The 23,060-nt window shown below is 48.4% G+C and overlaps 1 protein-coding gene across 2 annotated transcripts in view; it reads left to right on the top strand.

Moving 5' to 3' along the window:
- Window positions 1-18,885, top strand: part of LOC137430238 (SH3 and cysteine-rich domain-containing protein) — a 120,824-nt gene extending 101,939 nt beyond the window's left edge. For both annotated transcript variants that reach the window (XM_068120946.2, XM_068120944.2), the window contains exon 12: window positions 17,661-18,885. In XM_068120946.2, the coding sequence (XP_067977047.1) occupies window positions 17,661-17,759 (99 nt within the window). In that variant the 3' untranslated portion in view covers window positions 17,760-18,885. The remainder of the gene's footprint in view (window positions 1-17,660) is intronic.
- Window positions 18,886-23,060: the final 4,175 nt, after the last annotated feature.

Here is a 23,060-nt window from a genome sequence, read left to right as displayed (position 1 = left end):
CACACCTGAGCTCCTCACCACATACAAGCGTTTCATCCGCAGCTCAATGGAATACTGTTCCCCCCTCTGGGCTTGTGCTCCTGCCTCACACCTAGCTCGGCTTCACGCTGTTGAAACCAAAGCTTTCAGAATCATTGGAATCTCCCGCGATGAAGCCAACTCCGAGGGCCTTTCACTCACTCACCACAGGCAGGTTGGTGGTCTTTCTGTCTTCTACCGACTCCTCTCCGGCCTTGCTCCCCAGCTCTATCTGTGCTCTGTCACCCAAATATTCCTACAGATCGCACAATATCTGCCAGCCACCCTCTGATGGTTAAACTGCTAAAATCAAGATTCTCTGCTCACCTTCACTCCTTCATTCCTCTTTTCTCCCGCCTCTGGAACAAACTCCCTCACTCTCTTCAATCCCACTCCACCCTCCAGGTCTTTAAAACAGCTGTTCACCACCATCTCTTATCTTCCCCCATCCAAAACCTTGATCTTTTCTACCCCCGTTAATTCACCCCAGATCCACTTTTTGAAATTCCGACTTCTTTTCTGGAAGTCCTTGAAAGCCAGTGCCCATTTATTTTATACCTCTCCCACCCCCTCCCCCGTCCCATGCCTTCATTCCCCCAAGCCCTCTCCCTCCCACAGATCTCCCGATGTCCCTGTTATCTACTGTTGCACTTGTGTGCTTCCCTCCCTCTCCCATCTTGTCTCCCGCTCCCTTTATTATATGTTTTATGTGTCCCTTTTTTTTGTGATTGATGTTAGCTCTTACACGAGCCTCGATCTTGTATCCAAAAAAAAAAGAAAGAATCCCTCCTGGAGGGATTGGATCCGTAATAACAGTCGTCTTGCCATGCTGGTTCGCTGTTGAAGTGTAGTATTTCTGTGTTTTTATATTACTTTTCTGTCCAACCTCTTGAGAATGGAAACGTGTCATTTTGTGGATGTATTGGTGAAGTTGAAGGAACTGCGCTCCAACGCGAGTCGAAAGAATTGACGCGACCAAAGACGGAATTCGTCCGAGTTGCTTTATTGAAACAAAACAGCTCAGGTATTCTCACAAGCCCTTTTATCGGGCAGCAATATATATACACATTTATGTCGGGAAGTTTGCCCGGCAAAAGCTATACCGGGCATGCCCGGGTGTCAAGGGCGAGCCTTGGAAAGGCGAGTCTGGACCTGCCCGGGCGTGTTTGGCTGCGGCCTGGCAAGTCGAGGCTGGGCGTGCCCGGGCCCTCTGGGCGAGCCCTGGAAAGGCGATAGCGGGCATGCCCGGACGCTCTGGGCGAGCCCTGGAAAGGCGATAGCGGGCATGCCCGGACGCTCTGGGCGAGCCCTGGAAAGGCGATAGCGGGCGTGCCCGGGCGCTCTGGGCGAGCCCTGGAAAGGCGATAGCGGGCATGCCCGGACGCTCTGGGCGAGCCCTGGAAAGGCGATAGCGGGCGTGCCCGGGCGCTCTGGGTGAGCCCTGGAAAGGCGATAGCGGGCATGCCCGGACGCTCTGGGCGAGCCCTGGAAAGGCGATAGCGGGCATGCCCGGACGCTCTGGGCGAGCCCTGGAAAGGCGATAGCGGGCGTGCCCGGGCGCTCTGGGCGAGCCCTGGAAAGGCGATAGCGGGCATGCCCGGACGCTCTGGGCGAGCCCTGGAAAGGCGATAGCGGGCATGCCCGGACGCTCTGGGCGAGCCCTGGAAAGGCGAGAGCGGGCATGCCCGGGCGCTCTGGGCGAGCCGTGGAAAGGCGATAGCGGGCGTGCCCGGGCGCTCTGGGCGAGCCCTGGAAAGGCGATAGCGGGCATGCCCGGGCGCTCTGGGCGAGCCCTGGAAAGGCGATAGCGGGCATGCCCGGACGCTCTGGGCGAGCCCTGGAAAGGCGAGAGCGGGCATGCCCGGGAAAGACGAGACCGGGCGTGCCCGGGAGGTTCGGGCGTGCCCGGGAACAGTGAGTCCGGGCATGCCCGGGAGAGGCGCGTCTGGCCGTGTTCTGGCCGGTGCAAGGCGATTGTGTGCATCCAGCGGTAACCGCTACAAAGTAACCTTTCATCTACACTCCAGTGTGGACATACAAATGTCAGGCCTTGCCTAGCCGGTTAGTGGTAAAATTGGGCTAGTCTCACAATCTTACATGCTCTGTTGAGCGTCGGACTCGTTAATAATTTGGAACGTGGACTATGAAACCCCCACTTCCCAGTAGCGAAACAACTTTTAAAGAGTTTCAGATTATTTGTTGAAATGCAAACTTTCTGGTGCCTGAGAGAAGTGAGGGCAATTTAAACCCCGCCAGTCTTCTGGGCACCCCTTCTTCATGAATGAACAAATATATAATTCTTCTGAATAAATAATAATGAGTAATAGTAAATAAATAATTCTTCATAAATCTTCTTGGCATGGCTGAAAGGCACCTTTGGGTGATCGGAGGTGTGGATGAGGGTGCAGCTTCTCAAGCTTGGACTCGTGTCACCGATACGCACTGGAGTGTTTATGTTGGAGCAATGGGTTGATAATATAAGACTTGTCTCAAGGGCATCTTTGCTGTCTTTAGGGGTCCTTGGACAAGCCAAGTATGAACACACTAATATAAGGCAAAAAGAGGCTCGATGACTGTACAGTATGAAGCAAAAAGCTAGTTCAGGCCATTTCTGTTCAGTTGGGCAATACGACTGATTGATTTTGTGCTCTATTGAGCGAATGGGCTTCTTTTTTTTTCTTCAAAAAAAGACATCATAAAGCACAAACAGAACTCTAGGGTAGCTAATTGAGCATTGCACTGGCTGCCTGAGGGAACTGCAAACCGGAAAATTGGGACACGGTTGGTGCGTGGGTCACTGCAAGAAAAAGCCATCACAGAGAAAGAAAAAGCCATCGCAGAGGGAGAAAAAGCCATCACAGAGAAAGAAAAAGCCATCGCAGAGGGAGAAAAAGCCATCACAGTGAAAGAAAAATCCATCGCAGAGGGAGAAAAAGCCATCACAGAGAAAGAAAAAGCCATCGCAGAGAGATAAAAAGCCATCGCAGAGAGAGACAAAAACATCTCAGAGAGAGACAAAGCCATTGCAGAGAGAGACAAAGCCATTGCAGAGAGAGACAAAGCCATCGCAGAGAGAGAGAAAGAGCCATCGCAGAGAGAGAAAGAGCCATCGCAGAGAGAGAAAGAGCCATCGCAGAGAGAGAAAGAGCCATCGCAGAGAGAGAAAGAGCCATCACAGAGAGAGAAAGAGCCATCTCAGAGAGATAAAAAGCCATCATATCGAGAGAGAAAAAGCCATCGCAGAGAGAGAAAAAGCCATCGCAGGGAGAGAAAAAGCCATCACATCGAGAGAGAAAAAGCCATCGCAGAGAGAGAAAAAGCCATCGCAGAGAGAGAAAAAGCCATCGCAGGGAGAGGAAAAAGCCATCGCAGAGAGAGAAAAAGCCATCGCGGAGAGAGAAAAAGTCATCGCATAGAGAGAAAAAGCCATCGCATAGAGAGAAAAAGCCATCGCAAAGAGAGAAAAAGCCATCGCATAGAGAGAAAAAGCCATAGCAGAGAGAGAAAAAGCCATAGCAGAGAGAGAAAAAGCCATAGCAGAGAGAGAAAAAGCCATCGCGTAGAGAGAAAAAGCCATCGCGTAGAGAGAAAAAGCCATCGCGTAGAGAGAAAAAGCCATCGCGTAGAGAGAAAAAGCCATCGCGTAGAGAGAAAAAGCCATCGCGTAGAGAGAAAAAGCCATCGCGTAGAGAGAAAAAGCCATCGCGTAGAGAGAAAAAGCCATCGCGTAGAGAGAAAAAGCCATCGCGTAGAGAGAAAAAGCCATCGCGTAGAGAGAAAAAGCCATCGCGTAGAGAGAAAAAGCCATCGCGTAGAGAGAAAAAGCCATCGCGTAGAGAGAAAAAGCCATCGCGTAGAGAGAAAAAGCCATCGCGTAGAGAGAAAAAGCCATCGCGTAGAGAGAAAAAGCCATCGCGTAGAGAGAAAAAGCCATCGCGTAGAGAGAAAAAGCCATCGCGTAGAGAGAAAAAGCCATCGCGTAGAGAGAAAAAGCCATCGCGTAGAGAGAAAAAGCCATCGCGTAGAGAGAAAAAGCCATCGCGTAGAGAGAAAAAGCCATCGCGTAGAGAGAAAAAGCCATCGCGTAGAGAGAAAAAGCCATCGCGTAGAGAGAAAAAGCCATCGCGTAGAGAGAAAAAGCCATCGCGTAGAGAGAAAAAGCCATCGCGTAGAGAGAAAAAGCCATCGCGTAGAGAGAAAAAGCCATCGCGTAGAGAGAAAAAGCCATCGCGTAGAGAGAAAAAGCCATCGCGTAGAGAGAAAAACCATCACGTAGAGATAAAAAGCCATCACATCGAGAGAGAAAAAGCCATCGCAGAAAGAGAAAAAGCCATCAGAGAGAGAAAAAGCCATCGCATAGAGAGAAAAAGCCATCGCATAGAGAGAAAAAGCCATCGCATAGAGATAAAAAGCCATCGCGTAGAGAGAAGAAGCCATCGCGTAGAGAGAAGAAGCCATCGCGTAGAGAGAAAAAGCTATCACATCGAGAGGGAAAAAGCCATCGCAGAGAGAGAAAAAGCCATCACAGAGCTTTGGCTTCACCCGAGGAGTGACCTGCGTGGGATTGGATCGCTGGTGCTCTTGCCTGGACAAGGTGGTGGACTACACCTGGCTACCAACGGGTGCTTAGCCAAGGTGGTCCTTGTGCTTGCATTTTTCACAGGTGGCGTGCGTATTGCGCTTATGGGTCGGTGCGCTGCCGGAGAGTCACGAAGAGATTCATAATATGGCCACAGATTTTCTAACTCTCGGCGTACATCATCATCTGAAGTTTGTTTTGTATGGTCGATGCTTCTTCCAACAGGTGATGTTGTAATCCCGCAGGGAAGAAGGTCAGGGGGGGAAGGGGGGGGGGGGGTGGAGTTGTTGTGACCCAAGAAACCCGAATCAAGTCTTGTTTTTACCTTGTAGGTTCGATGTTTAGGTTTCGTGTGGTTGTGTTTGTGAGTGATTATATGTAGAATTTAGAATTGTGCTGCAGGGAAACATTTCTATTGTAGACTCCTGAATTATTCAATCCATGTCTGTGGAACAGTGCTTCGTTGTGTAGTTAGAATGCAAATTAACTTGGCATCGTACCTTGACAGTTTGCAAGGGGTGTTCAAAATGTTTTCGGAATAGCTGTTTCGTTGACACCAAGCCATGGTTTCTTTTCCCATAATTACTCATGTAAACTTGCAGTAATGCTTGTTGCATGTTATTGGTGTCATTAATTGGATATTGTTTTTATGGGGGATAATCTGGAATATTTATACATCACACAATTATAGGTCTTACTAAAATTGAGCATCTAGGTGTTTTAAATGTATTATTCAAAGTTCCATAAAGCTCCAAGGATCCAGCCGACAGCATTACACATTTGGTAACTGGTGACAAAGTGTGGCTTCAGCATTGTGATCCTGAAACCAAATTGGAATCCACGCGGTGAAAGAATATGGCATCGCCACCACTAAATACATTTTACTGAAGTCACAAACAGTTCCTCTCTTCACGTCAAAGAGCATCGCAACATTGCTAATGGAGGATCTTGCTTGAAGGTGTCCAATGATTTGATTCCTCATTTTCTGACCGAGGTAACATTTTAACGGATTGGTAAATATTGCAATCGGCGTGTGTTTTTTGGATGATCCGCATGCTTGTGCCGCAGAAATGCTTTTTCAGTATTGCTCAGAATGCCTCGTGTCACCTCTAAAAGCTTAAGGGTAAATGAGTTGCACATCCTGAATGAATATTACACGAAGTAATGACATTACATGGAAACTTGCAATCAAGTGTTCTGCCCATCCCTCGTGCCAAAAGGAATGAATGCTGGAATGACTCAGTCCTTAAACAGTTGCATTATCAACTAGAAACTAGGGAGAGCAAAGAACATGATACCCCATGCGGTGTTCAATACTTCAATTTTAATATAATATTGAATTTAAAGATCGTTTTAAAAATCTGGAGGTTTAGTAATACGGAAGTGATCTTATTTACATCACCCTTATACATTGTAATAAAGACGACGTTGAGTCACAGATTAGGAAATGGAGGCTTTCGTGGTCACCATGGAACACCTCGTCAATCAGCATCTTCCTAACTCTGACCCACACATGCCATGAAACACCTCGGAACACCATGGAACACCTCGTCAATCGGCATCTTCTTAACTCCGACCCACACATGCCACGTCCTCCCATGATATATAGCTACATATTTCATAGTTCTTGGAAGTCTTATGAAGGTGATTTGTGTTGTACAGTGCTGAAGTATACAATTCTATTTGAAATCGAGGTTTGAGGAGGTTTAAAGGTGAACAAATAAATTCCAAGTTGTACCGCCATTTTTACCCGTGTCCATTACATCACTCTATCTAACGCGTCACTTTAGTTCTTCGTTCCTGTTGTTTGTGTATTTTATGACATCCTGAAAAACAGCCCGGTTCCTGTTTGGAATGATTTTCAATTTTGTTTGACCACTAGGTAGGCAGACAGAGTAAAACGGCACTTGTCTTCCTATTCATGTTCCGATTTGTGTTCAAAATACAACATTCCATTTAAGTAAACTGTTCCTTGATCGTAAATTGATTAGATGGATGGATGGACGGACATGAACCCATTGCTTAACCGTGCTTTTTGCTTTACATGAACGGGGTAATTATACACGTTCGGTTTTTTATGATGTATCGAAGCTTAGTAACTGAGTAACTGGGAGAGAACCTAGTAACTGATGGAGCAGCCATTTCGAGATCAGATGTAAACCAGTTTATTACCTGTACACCGGAGGCGAATGCTTATGTTTTCACCCCTGTTTGTCTGTTTGTGAACAAGATATCTCAAAAAGTTGAGGACTGATTCGGACGAAATTTGGCAGAGATGTAGCGTATGTCACAAGGACGAAATGATTATATTTTGGTGAAGATCCGGATTCGGATCCGGCTACTAGAATTTTAAAGTTATTCTTCACTATTGGGAGATCGGGCTAAAAACGATACATAGCAGGATATCTCAAAAAAGTTGTGGACGGATTTGGACGAAACTTGGTGTAGAGGTTGGGTGTCTGACAAGGACAAATAGATTCGATTTTGGTGAATATCTGAATATGGATTCGGATACGAGAATTATTTATTTTTTAAGTGATTCTTCGCTCCATTGAGAAATCGGGCCAAAAGCGATCTATAACATGATAGTTAAATAAGTTATGGATGAATTATGAGTACACTAGGTGGAGGAGTTGGTTAGGTGACAAGAACAAGCCGATTAGATTTTGGTTCAAGTCCGAATCCAGGTCCGGCCTATCAGTGGGATACAGAACATAAACTGTTCAGCCTGGCGGAGGTGTGCTCTAGTTAAGTGCTGTTCTAGTTAAAACAGCTTCCAAGCTAGGTATGGAAATAGTAATTCGTTAACAGTAAACCAGCCTATTTCACTGCGTGGTGGGACAAAGGCCTATATTAACTCCTGTTAAGGCTTAATGTGAAGAGCATGCTCGTCACATATGTTAAGGGGATAGAAAACGAACATTATATAAGACTAGGGAGATACCCGTGCTACGCACGGGTGGGAGGCTGGAAGCCAACAGGTAACGCAGATACGATGAATGCTAAAGCATGAAACCAATAAATTCCACATTCCCGTAGCACCTTCAGTCGCACGTCAGACATGGACAGCAAGTTCGTGAAGGACTTCCATGAAAAACGTACCCGTTCGCAAACAAACGGGTGCATTCACATGTAGAAACATCGATCGTGGGTCCGTGGCAAATCTGCGTATGTCGATCCGCGAAGTTCACGTTCAGAAAGTAGAAACCATCACGGCATGTCATTATTCACTTGATCTCGATATCTCTTTTTTAATTCCAAACAACATAACTCCAATTAATCACAAAATAAACTTTTAACAACATTGTTAATGTTTCCTTCATTGTAAAAACAACCAAATCAACAGTTAAAAGGATTTTTAGCCGATAGGTGTTACGGCCTTGGCAAGATCGATGGAGACAGCGATCTGTTCGCTTATACACCACCCAAATAGCTATGTGGAATTCTCTTATGTAGAGATTAAACCCACGTCATTTGAACTTTGGCCGAGGTCATTATTTACTTTTAATGATGTTTATATACGAATGATCTTTAATGATGTTTATATTGTTTTTGGGTCGTCCTTCCCGCATATCTCGTGGGATTGTAAGTTGGAGAGACGGTCGTGAGGGCGGGGAGGTGGTTGGAATTCTCTCAAGCAGGGATTCAACCCGTGTCCTTATAAAAGGTCTTTGTCCGAGGTCACCGAGTTGATCGGTGCAGCCGTTTGTGCGGCACCCGGGAAAACAACATCGTCACAATGAACGTTATGCGAACGCGAATGTTATGCGGGAGTCCAAACAGGAAGACCAAATGTTCCACCCGTTGAACCTCGGCCTAACCTGCACTGTGGCCATTTCCTTACATGGTTTGTTTCGATTGAATTGGCAGAGAAGACATAATCATACTTATTTTCCAAAGCTTTTTTGTTTGAACTTTTATTCATTAATACCAGGATCTCCAGCTGATGGAGGAATATGTAAACATAATCACTCACAGAACAAGGATATTAGGATAATTCAGTTCTCTCCATGATAATTCACTTTTACATTAAATACAAGCAGTTTAATAGACAATGGACAAAGTACGACGGTACAGGAGATTTGAACCTGAGATTTGTGCTCGTGCGAACATCACACAGATCTATCATCATACTAAAATACGCCATTCGTGTCTGTCTGTCTGTCTGATGATTTTTTGACGCCAATACATTTCGTCGTTACTTATCCAATCTCAACCAAACTTGACAGGATGACGAAGGGTTACACAATGAAGGTTGTAGCGCATTCATTTGCCCCCCGTCCAAAGGGGGTTTTCTCCCCTGAGTGGGTTTTCCCCACCATTGCTATCAATGGGGTTGCATGTTGAGGTGTATATCAATGTTAAATTAGCTTTATCGTGGCGTTTTTCAAATAAGAAGCTTTATTGTGGCGTTTTTCCAAAGACGCTTTTCATAACAAAATTAATGATAATCGCATCTATCTATAATTCCAGTAATCTCTGTGTGAATGTCTGTGTGTCTGTGTGTTTGTCTGTGACCGCTGTTTCTCGACAACCACGGGTCCGATATACTTGAAACTTGCCAGGTATATTGCTGGGGACCCGAGGATGTGCCTTTTCAAGGTTTCATATTAATCGGACAAGTAGTTACCGAGCTATGGCGATTTCTTTACCAAACTCCGCAAGCCGTTTGCTTTGGACCAAACCATTTCATGTAAATAGAGGGGGGGGATTGTCACCGTACTCGCAAGCCGTTCGCTTTGGACCAAACCATTTCATGTAAATAGAGGGGGGGGATTGTCACCGTACTCGCAAGCCGTTCGCTTTGGACCAAACCATTTCATGTAAATAGAGGGGGGGGATTGTCACCGTACTCGCAAGCCGTTCGCTTTGGCTTTGCGAATGGACCAAACCATTTCATGTAAATAGAGGGGGGGGGGATATAATTTTAGATATATATATATAGTACGGGCATGCCCTAGTATTGTTAATGCTATTACAAAACAATATTAAAACTAATAATGTCCCACTTCCCCAAGGCATTTTTCCTGCAGTGATAACCTGTATAAATAGCTCATTGTGGAGCTATGCTCGCACGATAAAGCCGGACAAAATGGACGACACCAGGAACGAAGTTTCACTGAGCTATTTATTCTAGCTCAACTCGAAAGAACTCAAAAGCACTGAATAGCCCGTTAACACGGGCGGCAATTTATATCAAAAGTTCACCACACAAAAGCCACGCCTCTCAGGCGGGGCATGGTATGCAAATTAGTCAGCCACGCCTCTCAACGGGGCGTGGTATGCAAATCGAGAGTCCGCCCGGGCAAGGCAAGTCCGGACACGCCCGGGCAAGTAGCCGCCCGCCGGTTACGTCATCGGCCGGTGCAAGGTGATTGTGTCATGCTTCCGGTAACCGCTACATGCGCCCCCACAGAATTAACTTGCACCGGAGAGTCAGTTTGAGGGGGGTCTTGATGACCCGGCCGAAACGACCCCTGGCGATTTGTGTGGGGGTGGTAGGTGGCGTGGCGGTGGATGGTCGGGCGGGGGGCTTGGTTGACGGGGGAAGGCCCCGTCGTGGAGGAAGGGCCAACCGTGGAGGTTGGTCGAGGTCCAAATGGGCCGGCTTGAGGCGGTCCACAGAGTTGCGGTCCGGTTTGCCGCCGATGTCAATGATGAACGACTTGTCGTCCCTCTTCAGGACCCGGAAAGGTCCATTGTACGGCGGCAGGAGCGGTCCCCGGTGTGCATCGTTCCGGATAAAAATGTACTCCGCAGTGCGAAGTGCTGGGGGGACGTGGGGTTGGGGGCAGCCGTGGTGGAACGTGGGCACGGGAGCAAATCTCCTGGCGGCCTCCTGGAGGACCGAGCATTGGCGAGCCGCGGACCAGGGGCCGGTGGCATCAGGAATGAACTCGCCTGGCATGCGCAGTGGCTGGCCGTAGACCAGCTCAGTGGTGGAAGCCTGGAGGTCCTCTTTAGGGGCCGTTCGGAGGTCCAATAGGACCCATGGGAGCCTGTCGGCCAAACCGTCGTCCTGGAGGCTGGCCCTGAGAGCGGCCTTCATCGAGCGGTGGAACCGCTCGCACAAGCCGTTGGCTTGGGGGTGGTAGGCCGTGGTGCGGTGTAGCTTGACCCCCAAGGCCTGGGCGACCGCGCCCCAAAGCTCGGAGGTGAATTGCGGGCCTCTGTCGGAGGAGATGTCCGAGGGGGCGCCGAAACGGGCATTCCAGGTGCCAATGAAGGCCTGCGCCACGTCGGCAGATGTTGTTGATGCCAGCGGGACGGCCTCCGGCCACCTGGTGGTCCTGTCCACCATTGTGAGGAGGTGGGTGAAGCCCGGCGAGGAGGGAAGGGGTCCCACCAGCTCCACATTGACGTGGTCGAAGCGCCGCGCGGGCACGTCGAATGGTGCCAACGGGGCTAGGGTGTGCCGGTGGACTTTCGTGCGCTGGCAGGCGACACAGGCGTTGGCCCAGTCGTGGACGTCCTTACGGAGCCCGTGCCAGACGAACGTTGCTGCCACGAGCTTCTGCGACGCTTTCCGGCCCGGGTGGGAAAGGCCGTGGAGGGCATCAAAAATGTGCCGCTGCCATCCGGTGGGCACGATGGGGCGAGGTTGGCCCAGGGAAACGTCGCACAGGAGAACTGTGCCTGTGTCCTCGAAGGGGACGTCAGCCAACCGCAGGCCTGTGTCTGCTGTCCGGAGGGCTTGCACCGTGGGGTCGGCGGTCTGGTCGGCCGCCATGCGGGCGAAGTCCACACCGAGGTGGACGGCGTTCACGCTGGACCGGGAGAGGCAATCGGCCACAGCGTTGTCCTTGTCCGCGACGTGCCGGATGTCCGTCGTAAATTCGGACACGGCGGAGAGGTGGCGCTGCTGGTGGGCCGACCACGGCTCTGCAACCTTGGCCATGGCGAAGACCAGGGGTTTGTGGTCCACAAACGCCGTGAACGGGCGGCTCTCTAAAAGATGGCGGAAGTGGCGAACGGCCAGGTAAAGGCCAAGGAGCTCGCGGCCGAAAGCGCTGTACTTGCGCTCGTTAGGGTGAAGCTGCCGGCTGAAGAAGGCCAGCGGTTGCCAAGCCCCATTCACCCACTGTTCATGCACGCCGCCCACCGCGTAGTCAGAAGCGTCCGTGGTGAGGGCGATGGGTGCATCGAGCGCCGGGTGCGCCAGCATGGTCGCGTTGGCGAGGGCCAGCTTAGCGCCCGTGAATGCCTCGTCCATCTCTTTGGTCCAGGCGACGTCGTGCTTGGCCGGCTTGCCCCGGAGGGCTTCGTACAGGGGGCGCATGAGTTGGGCGGCGCGAGGGACGAACCGGTGGTAGAAATTTACCATCCCCAAAAATTCCTGTAGGGCCTTGATGGAGTGGGGGCGCGTGAAACTTGTGACTGCCTCCACCTTGGTAGGCAGCGGGCCGGCCCCGCGCTTCGTGATGCGGTGCCCCAGGAAGTCGACGGCCGTTACGCTAAACTGGCATTTCGCCGGGTTGATGATGAGGCCGTGCTTGCCGAGGCACTCAAAAAGCGTGCGCAGGTGGATGAGGTGCTCCGCCTGGGAAGTGCTGGCGACGAGAATGTCGTCCAAGTAGATGAAAAGGAAGATGAGGTCGCGCAGCATGCTGTGCATCAGCCGCTGGAAGGCCTGGGCCGCGTTCTTAAGGCCGAACGGCATGCGAAGGAACTCGAAGAGGCCAAAAGGTGTAATTACCGCCGTCTTCGGCACATCGGCCGGCCGGACCGGTACCTGGTGGTAGCCCCGAATGAGGTCGACCTTGGAAAAGATCACCCGCCCCACCAAACGGGCGGAAAAGTCCTGTATGTGTGGTATCGGGTACCGGTCGGGGGTGGTGGCGTCGTTGAGGCAGCGGTAATCGCTGCATGGTCGCCATCCGCCACCCAGTTTGGGCACGATGTGCAGGGGCGAGGCCCACACGCTATTCGATTGCCGCACAATGCCCAATCGCTCCAGCGCGTCGAATTCCGCCTTCGCCACGGCGAATTTGGTCGGGTCGAGGCGATGAGCCCTGGTGTAGACCGGTGGACCTGTGGTCGGGATGTGGTGTTTGACGCCGTGTTTGACGGCGACGGCCGAAAACGTCGGCTGCGTGAGGGCGGGAAACTCAGCGAGCAGGCGGGTGAAATCGTCCGCGGCCGGGAGCGCGCAGGCTAGCTTGGTTGGTGCGGAGCCGCTCAATGAGCAAACGATTGAGCTGAAGGTCTCCGCGTTGATGAGCCAACGCCGTTTGACGTCCACCAAAAGCCCAGGCGCGCACAGAAAATCTGCACCCAGCAAGGCCATGGGCACATTCGCCATGATGAAGTCACACCTGAAGCGGTGGCCCCCGAAGCACAATGCGATGCTGCGCGAACCGAAGGTGCGGATGGAGGAGCCGTTTGCGGCGACCAATGCGGGGCCGCAAAGCGTGGCCTGTTTGTCCTGCACCGAGGCGGGTATCACGCTCAGCTGAGCGCCAGTGTCGCACAAAAAACGCCGCCCGGACGCTGTGTCCGTAATAAACAGAAGGCTGCCTGAATGGCCGACGCTCATGGCAGGCAGCGAGCGGCGAGCGCCAGCCTGGTCTTTTCCCGACCTGCCGAAAGTGCATGGCGGGCGGCACGTTCTGGCCTTCTGCCCGAACCTGGCGTGGTAGTAGCACATGGTCCGCTCTGGTGGAGGCTCCGGCGGTCGCGTCGCGTTCGGTCGACGGGGCGTCGCGGCGGCCGCTGCTGCCAGTGGCGCTAACTCGGCCGGTGGTGGCGCCGGTCATGGCGTGGGCATTCCCTCGGTCGGCCTAGGGTTCCAGGCGGCCACTCCGACGTGTCGCCTGGCCGAGAAAAATTGATCGGCCTCCTTGGCCAGGGCGCGAGGGTCCGTGATGGGCAAATTAGCCAAAGCTAATCGTACCTGCCCGGGTAGCTGCCGGAGGAACAGCTCGCGGAAGAGGAAATCCGGGCTGTGGTCACCGAGTAGAGCAAGCATGTGGTCCATGCGTTCGGATGGACGGGCCTCACCAAGCTTCAGGAGGTCGAGCAGTTGTCGTGCACGTTCGGTCTCCGTGAGTCCAAACGCACCGAGGAGTAGGCCTTTGAGCGCGCCGTATTTGTCGGCGTTCGGCGGGTTCTGTAGGAAGCTCAGGACCCGGGCAGCAGTGGAGGCGTTGAGCGCGGAGACCACATGGTGGTAGCGCGTCGTGTCCTCCGTAATGTTCCGCAGGGCAAACTGAGAAACCGCTTGGGCGATCCAGACGGCTGCGTGCGATTCCCAAAAGCCAGGGAGCTTCAAAGCTACAGATGACTCCATCGCCATGGTCTTGAAAAGGGGTCACCAATTGTGGAGCTATGCTCGCACGATAAAGCCGGACAAAATGGACGACACCAGGAACGAAGTTTCACTGAGCTATTTATTCTAGCTCAACTCGAAAGAACTCAAAAGCACTGAATAGCCCGTTAACACAGGCAGCAATTTATATCAAAAGTTCACCACACAAAAGCCACGCCTCTCAGGCGGGGCGTGGTATGCAAATAAGTCAGCCACGCCTCTCAACAGGGCGTGGTATGCAAATCGAGAGTCCGCCCGGGCAAGGCATGTCCGGACACGTCCGGGCGAGTCCGGGCAAGTAGCCGCCCGCAGGTTACGTCATCGGCCGGTGCAAGGTGATTGTGTCATGTTTCCCGTAACCGCTACATCATAGTTATAATGGCGTTTCCGTGGCAGCAATAGGAAGTAAAAAGATTTTAAACCACAAACACGTGTGCTTAGCTTTTTAAACAGTCACTAATGCTCTTTATAACACTAAATGAAGAAATTTGGAGGAATCCCGACATCCATGAAGTAATGCCTAAGTCACACATAGGCGGATATTTTGGCGACTACTGGCGACTGCCGGCGATCAAGATTTTTCGGCGACTACTGGCGATTTCGGGCGGTCAAATATGGTCAGGCGGCAGTATGGCGACTGCAGGCGGCCACATTGCGACTGCATTGCGACGACGCCCCGAGTGGGATGGCGACTGTTGAAGATCGACGACGACTGCATTGCGGATGCACGGGGGCAGTGTGGCGACAGTCTGGCGGCTAGATTACGACCGATGGCGGATCGCGGCGACTGCATTGGGGCCGGGTGGCGGTATACTCCGACGTCCGCAAGACTGCAATAAGACCGCCGGCGATTGGAGACGATTCACACAACTTTTTAAATCTTTATTTTTCTATTTTACATTTCACTTTATTCATTTCAATGATGTATGACATGAAGCATAAAGATGTTTGATGTATGTTACGGATTCCGGGTTTAGGTCAATTACTATTAATGTCATTGCTTATTAATGTTTATTCTATTAAAGGTTGTTGTGGTTAAATGGTTAGAGTGGATCCGATAACAGGAGACCGGAAACGGAATGGTGACCCGGAAGAAGAAAAAGACACGAGGTCGGAGAGAAAGCGGCCATCTTCTGCTCCTCGCCCAGCTCCGACGCGAGCGGTGTCGATATTGAGCAGCGTGGGGAACGCTGCGTTTGAAAGCCCGTCTGGCGAGAGGAGTTACCTGCGCGGGGTAATTACCGGTTACGCGTCAAGTTGCCGTGGGTTCGTGCACGGAACCAAGCATCCGGCACCGTTCGCCTCAACATCTACAAGGACGCGTATGTGTCACACCTTGGGCCTCGCGTGCTTTGCGAGCTGCACTTTGCTTTGCCCGCTTTGCTTTGCAAGGAGGTGTGCGCTGCAGCAGCTGTTCCCGGTACGCGACGTGCACATTTGGAGCACGTCAGCCAGGGGTTCGTTCAACCGCCCGTGTGCGGAGAAGTCGACCTTCACCTTGGTCTGGAGGGGCCCAGAGACATTGTGAGGGACAGTGACCATTGAGGGGTCATGAGTGGGGAAAAGGGGGGACATATATGAGATGGCCATCTTAGTAATATTGTGATTGATTGTTGATTGTTGTTGATGGATTGAGAATATATTATTAATTAATCCGGATCCTTGGTGTGGGGTTGCTTATTGACCTGAATTGTTTGTGTCTTTCATATTGATTGCATTACGAAAGCGTATAGATCATATCTCTTTCTGGCGGGGTCCTCCCACGGTCCGGGGGTCACCAAGACCAGGTAGTTACCCGGAGGGCCACGTAACATGTACAATAAGAAAGTTAATAAAGATGTATCATTGTAATGTAATAATCAAACTTTTCTGCAGGGAGAGAGAATGGAAATAAAGTCCAACAAATTATTTCCACTGGTCCCAAGTCCCATAAATAAAGTTTCCAAAGGACCAAAGTGCCAAAAATAAAGTTCCCAAAAGTCCCAAGTCCAAAGAATAAAGCCATATCCTTGTCGGCACCACAGGACCTCACTCCACGGAGACCCTCACACCATCCTGTCTTGCCATGGAATCGTGGTATGTCGTAATGCAGTCGCCAGGCAGTCGTATCTCTGTCGCCAGTGGCCATAACTCGGCCGCCACTAGTCCTACTGCTGTCGTCAGTCTCCCATAGCCGCAGGGGAGACGTGGCAGGTCTTCTGTAGTCGATATGCAGCCGCAACAGTGTCGGCCCGTCGTCGGGAAGATGCCGCAAGAAGGCCGTATGGCATTCGCATCTCTGCCGTGCTAGCTGGTGGGGCGATGCTGGGGCGATTGCGGAAGACTATGAGCGACTGGGTTGCGGCCGCTTTGCGCTCTTATTATGGATACCGACGACAGCATGGCGGTTCCATCACGACAGCATGGCGGATTTTTTTCGAGTGCGACTGAGCGCGCCGTTTTTAAACATTTAAATATATATTTGGCCCCTTTGCGGCTCTTGCCTCTTGCCGACTGCAGCCGACCTGGGGAGGATAACCACGACTACAGGCGACCGTCCATTACGGTTTCATTACGATTGTCGGCGGGTGGTGGCGATTTTTCCAGTCGCCAGTAGTCGCCGACAAATCCGCCTGTGTGACTTAGGCATAAGGTTTACTTACAGACCTGAGCGAAGATCTACTGTACTCTATATAACTCACATGTGTTGGGTTAATAACATGGCCCTTTCTGCCTCCACTGTGGCATTTTTCGTAGCAAACTTTTGAAACTTGCTCCTGCTGTTTGATACGAAACTGAAAGGCAGGAAGACCGGGGTGTGCTCATTTACCAAGCAGTTAGCTTGCGCTTTCCAAGCCAGCCGTTCCTTAACGGTTTTGAATGGAGTGCTTGCTCGAATGCTTAAAGAACTTGGCGATCTCTCCACAAGAAACTTGGTAAATGAACACACACCCAATGTTTTTGAGACCCGACCATAGTTCGACTGTAATCTATATACCCCAAAGAGGAATGACCCTTCTTGCCACTCCCGTAGTGAGCGGGTGTACTCGTATTATAAAGCAGGAGTGTCCGTCTGTCCATCCGTCCGTCGATTCATGAACTACTCCCTCGATTTTGGAGCTAGCCCCACCAAACCTTCTTTGTAATGTTTTAGGGTCCCAGCGGATGCCCTAAGGTGGTGGGAGGTTTCAAAAAATTCTCAAGACAATTATGCTTTTGATTTTCGATCCGTACGACGTGTTTTGTATCCGCCTTTGCTCGCCGGCAGATTTGTCTGTATTGGTTATCACGCCAGAATGGCGTCTATATTTGCTTACGTCACGGGTGTTTGTAACATTGTATTTTGTTATATTAATGCTATAATATTAATTTGTGATTGGAATGATGCTGTTTGGAATGAAAGTATAGAGAGAGTGAGTTTAAAGGAGAATTAGGAAATTATGTGAGGGTTTCTTTCCACCAGTGACATCCACGTGAAGAAGCATTCAGCTGCATTAAGTGTTTTATCCCAAGTCATTCACGAACAGGCTGCCCATGCTTGACGTCCGAATGAAGGTGGCACAGAAATGTGGAATTTATTGGTTCAAGGTTTAGCATTCACCATTTCCGCATTGTATGTTTGCATTTGGCCTCCCACCTGTGCATAGATAGCATCGTTACCTCGTGAGTCGTATATAAAACAAAAAACACAAAAGCACATTCAATAAAGTAATTCCCACCTCCTCCTCCCCATTTGACTTGGATCATACTTTCCTCCCTTCTCGTTTTAATCCACAGATTTGTGTTGAGCAAGGAGTAGAGGTTCGAGGATTCATGAATGTACTGAGCGGTCGCAAGATGGGTCTGGTGCCTGAAGACCATCTGGTGGAGATATGATTGAACCTTCAAGACCCACTAGTTGGCACCATAGCCTTGATGTTCAACTACCATATGGTCCTGGCCTGTTTGCAGTCAGGCAGAAGCTTTTATTCCACTCAATAGTCCCCTGTTCCATCAATGGTGATTGAAACATTCCTGATGTTTGCTCAAGGGCAGGAACATTGAAAGATTTTCGTAGTTTAGCCATTATGGTCCACACATCTACATTTATAAAATTCACATTTATTCATGAGCATAAGAAAACCTGTTGTGATGAACTGGAGTATTTGGAAAACCTTAAGGTGACGTCATCATACTATAATGCAATCGGTGTTTATTTGTTTCTTTATTTGATTTCTATGCACCCCTGATTTCCTGGACGGAATGAGTTGAAAACTGGTTGTTGTCCTTGGGGTGTGTATGGGGTGGTTTTAGGACTTAGGTTAGGTGATAAAACAGGGTACCGGGGGTTCTTTGGGATAAGGGGAGCACACCCATTCCTCCCAATTTTAATATATATATATATATATATGGAATAACGCCATGGCTCATGGGTGGGCATTACAAGTCATAATAAAATAATAATAAAACAGAATTTTGAGAAAATTCTGGAGCAATTGTCCTGTCGCTATAGCGACGGGTTCTTTGTTGGTGTACAAAATGAACATACAATGACTAGCCACTGGTTGGTGGTTATAAAACGTTAACAATTAATTAACCAAATCATAGTTAACATTTGTCTTCAAACTTTCAGTTTGTTGGAATTGATATGAGCCATTTTTAAAAGCGATATGCTGAAAAAGACCTCGTCTGCCATTTCTGTGTTCCATTTAGCGGCTTGGTCGTTCCAGATTCTTCACCGTCCCTGTCTGGCTACTCAATATAACATCACCAGGCCGAGCTTTCACCCCAGTGGTAGAGTCAGTGTGTTGAATGATAACAATTGTCCCCTTTGTTATCATTGCTAGCTCTGCATCCCCTTTTCACACTCACCTTTTGCTGCCCGCTGTAAAAGCCTCATTGCAAGATTCTCCATATTGTCATTTATCATCACTTCCTGAAATTCTTCTGCCTATGTAGCCTTTACATTGGGCAACAAGGGTCAGTTGCTGGGACTCAGAACAATAAATATAGTCTTTCTCAATCCGTCAATTTGTTCACTATGACTTTACCGAATTGAACTTCGACATAATGTCCAGGTTTTCTTCCGACTTTTTTTGTACAAGATCGAGGCTCATGTAAGAGCTAACATTAATCACAAAAAAAAAAAACTGACATATAAAACATACGATAAAGGGAGTGGGAGACAAGATGGGGAGAGAGAGAGGGAAGCACACAAGTACGACAGTAGAGAACAGGGACATCCGGAGATCTGTGGGAGGGAGAGGGCTTGGGGGGAGGAGGCATGGGAAGGGGGGGGGGGGGGGGCTTGAACTGTTCCTCCGCTAACGATGTCCGTGTGAAAGAGTTATCAGGAGCAAAACATGGAAAGGTATATTGGGTTTTTTTATGCCTCCGCCCCCGAAGGCCAGAGGCATTATGTTTTCGGGTTGTCCGTCCGTCCGTACGTCCGGGCTAAACCTCGTTTTTCTCAGCAACCATATGTCCGATTGAGACAAAACTCTCAGGGCAGGAGCAACACCCAAGAAGAATGTTTTAATGATAATTGTGACGTCATAGGTTACGTGGTATGGCAGCCATCTTGGATTAAAAGCAAATAATAAAAAAATTATTTCGTGCAAACCACTGAATGTAAAAATTTGAAACTTGGCACATTGTCAAGTACTCCCAATGGGGAACAAAAGCATGACAACGATGACATCGGTGAAGTGGTATACCAGCCAAAAATGTTTCAATCGAATGCCTTATCCTAAAAATCTGAAATTGCATGCACATGATCTCCGACCCATTTGTATTGAAATATTAAATGTATGACATCATTGGTCATAGCTTTGCCAGCCATATTGTTAACCTAAAACCCTAAAAAAACATCTTCCAAACCATAAATTGACTCAAAACTTTACGTGTGTCATTGACAAGGCACCATTAAAAGTTGATCACGAAAATGTTATCGGTCACATAGTGTGGCAGCCATATTGGATTGAAGATAAAAATTAAATAATTATATCTCTGAAACCACTTACCCCATTGATGCAAAATTTTACAAATGTCATCTAACACCGTTGTTGCATTTAGTTTGAGAATCATGACGTTGTAGGTCACGTGGTTAGGTAGCCATCTTTGACAGAAAATGAACCTTATCCAATCATCACGAAACTTCACAAACGTGATACATTTTTGATGTCATATGTCACGTGGTTTGGCAGCCATATTAGCTTTATAGCCGATATATATTTTAAAAAACTCCTTCTCTGAAACTGCTTAACCGATCGATGTGAAACTTGTCATGTCTGGCACAAATGTGATACTTGAGAACAGCTGAAGGGATTTAAATCAAACTTGTTTATTTTTAAGACAGTGAACGAGGGCATTTACCCGTTGTCAAGGGCAGGGACTAGCAGAGGCATATTTACGACGCAGTTGCATTGCTCTAGTTTCTTTATAGGCCTGACCTGTTAACTGTTCTTTAACTTAAAGATGGGTCACGTGTATCTTCCTCGGACATTCACAACTTCTGATGCCATGTCTACACTAACCCATTTTCTCCTGCTCGTCCTTCAGATTCTGGAACACAAAAACTTTACTGGTGACCTCTCAATACCACCATCTATCATCCGTGTTGCTCACTCTCACCGCCTCCCCTTCATCCCCACCGGACTCAATAACCCACACTTTGTGACAAGTATGCCTCTTCGTGGTGGTTGTACCCCCCTCACCCCTCCCCCCACCAACACAAGTCGGGGGGCCAAATCTTCCCCATTCTTCCTTTCTGCCCGAATTAATCAGGGCAGCGCGGTCACAGCCAGAGTGCCGATCGGTCCCGATGGACTCTTTCTAACTGTCGTGGCTCCGACTTTGTGAAGGTAGGGGCACCATCCTGGATGTGGGGCTCTCTCGGTCGCTCCGGCAAGATCGATCGTCTGTCTCCGTGCCGCGAGCTTGTTTGAGACAACTGTCTGGAGCTATACAACAACAACAGCAACAACAACCCAAGCCTTCATAATCTGACAAGCTCCATTCACTTCCACTCATCTCCTCCGTTTGGAGAATCACCTCCCTTTGTCCTAATCACTTCATCGCATTTCTAAAAGGATATGGCTCACTGCAATCTCACGTCCTTTCGCATACCGATTCATGATTTTACTTGAAGTTATATATATATATATATATATATATATATATATATATATATATATATATGTGTCCATTGCCTGACTGTTTCCTGCAGCACTGTTGTAGTTGTCACTATATCAATGTTTAACCGTCGTCCTGAGTCTTTTCGACACGAAAGAAGTTTGCCCCAGGTGCTATTCTTAAATATGTCCAATTTTTAACTCAACCCTTTATTTAAAAAGTTAAGTTTTATTGTACAAACAAAAACTCCCAGCTTGACAGGTAGAATAGGAAGTACTTTTTTCACCGCTTCCATGATATTTTAAACCAATGTGCTCACTCCCAGGCACTTCAATCAGAATGCTTACCTTTCTTTTCAGGCAATCAAAATCCACAAATCAAAATGTGACGTCACACAGATGTGACCACACCTTTAAACACCTTATGCTCCCCATCAAATAGCCAACCTTAATTTGAACAATCTAATTCAAACAATTTCTAAAACGGTAAATAAAATCTGGGCAAGTCATCCATCAATAATCATTAATCCCAATTTTGAAAGGGAAATGCACAAGAAAGCTAAAACATGTTAGGGATGGAATTACCTGATAATGTTTATGTACAACCCCAAAGTTTGATCGACACTTTTAGTGACCAAAGACATTTGTTGTGTGATATTACGTGGTATAACTAATACTCGCTTCACTGAACCGTACGATGACTGAAAATCCTACTTTATAAAATTATGCAATTCTCTGCATGTGAGTACGTATGTATGTGTGTATGTATGTGCGTACGTATGTATGTGTGTATGTATGTGCGTACGTATGTATGTGTGTATTTATGTATGTATGTGTATATATGTATAGCATTATGTGTGTATATGTATGCTTGTATATGTGTGTTTGTGTATGTATGTACAATCGTGGCCAAAGATATTGGCACCCTTGCTTTTTTTTTTTTCAAATAATTCACCATTTCTTCCAGAAAATTGTTGAAATTAAAAAATCTTTTCGAATCCACAAATGTATTTATTTGGTTTGCAGTGGAACAAAACAAAAAAAGCTGAAACAATTACGAAATCTCAGCTTATTCCACACAGAAATCCAAAAATGGCCCAGACAATATTATTGGCACCTTTTAGAAGTTGTTAGAAATAATTAGATTTCAAGCAGGTGATTCTCCTTTACTATGGAGTTAAACTCACCTGTCGTGAGTTGCAGGTGCCTGTAATATAAAAATCACCCATTCAACCAGTTTGAATAGAGAAAAGGAGTCACTCTGCTGTTTTGTGTCACTGTGTGTACCACAATGAGCATGGAGAAAAGAAAGGAAACCAGAGAATTGTCTGAGGTCAGACAAGATTGTAGACAAGCATGGACAATCTCAAGGCTACAAGTCCATCTCCAGAGACGTTGATGTTTGTGTCCACCATACGCAATGTTATCAGGAAGTTTAAGGGACATGACACTGTAGCCAACCTCCCTGGACGTGACCACAAGAGAAAACTTGATCGAAGATTGCAGCGAAGGGTTGTTCGAATGGTGGAGAAAGCACCTCGATTAAGTTCCAAACTGATTCAAGCTGACCTTCAGACACAAGGTACGACAGTTTCAACTCGTACCATCCGTCACCAACGCAATGAAAGGGGGTTCTATGGTAGGAGACCCAGGAAGACCCCATTGCTAAAATAGAGACATAAGAAAGCCCGACTGGAGTTTGACAAAACACACCTGAAGAAGCCAAAATCCTTGTGGGAGAAGGTCCTCTGGACAGATGAGACCAAATGAGCTTTTTTGTAAACCACATAATCGCTATGTTTACAGAAAACAAAACGAAGCCTTTAAAGAAAAGAACACCTTCCCTACAGTCAAACATGGAGGATGTTCAGTGATGATTTGGGGTTGCTGTGCTGCCTCTGGCACTGGGTGCCTTGAACGTGTGCATGGCATCATGAAATCAGGATATTACCAAGTCATTTTGGAGCGCAATGTTCAACCTAGTGTCAGAAAGCTGGGTCTCTGTCAAAGGTCATGGGTCTTGCAGCAGGACAATGACCCCAAACACACTTCAAAAAGCACCCAG

This window comes from Myxine glutinosa, chromosome 6 (genome assembly GCF_964187855.1).
Source record: "Myxine glutinosa chromosome 6, kmMyxGlut1.1, whole genome shotgun sequence".
Taxonomy (NCBI): domain Eukaryota; kingdom Metazoa; phylum Chordata; class Myxini; order Myxiniformes; family Myxinidae; genus Myxine; species Myxine glutinosa.
The sequence above is the reverse complement of the archived record's forward strand: the minus strand, read 5'-3'. Positions and strand labels throughout refer to the sequence as shown.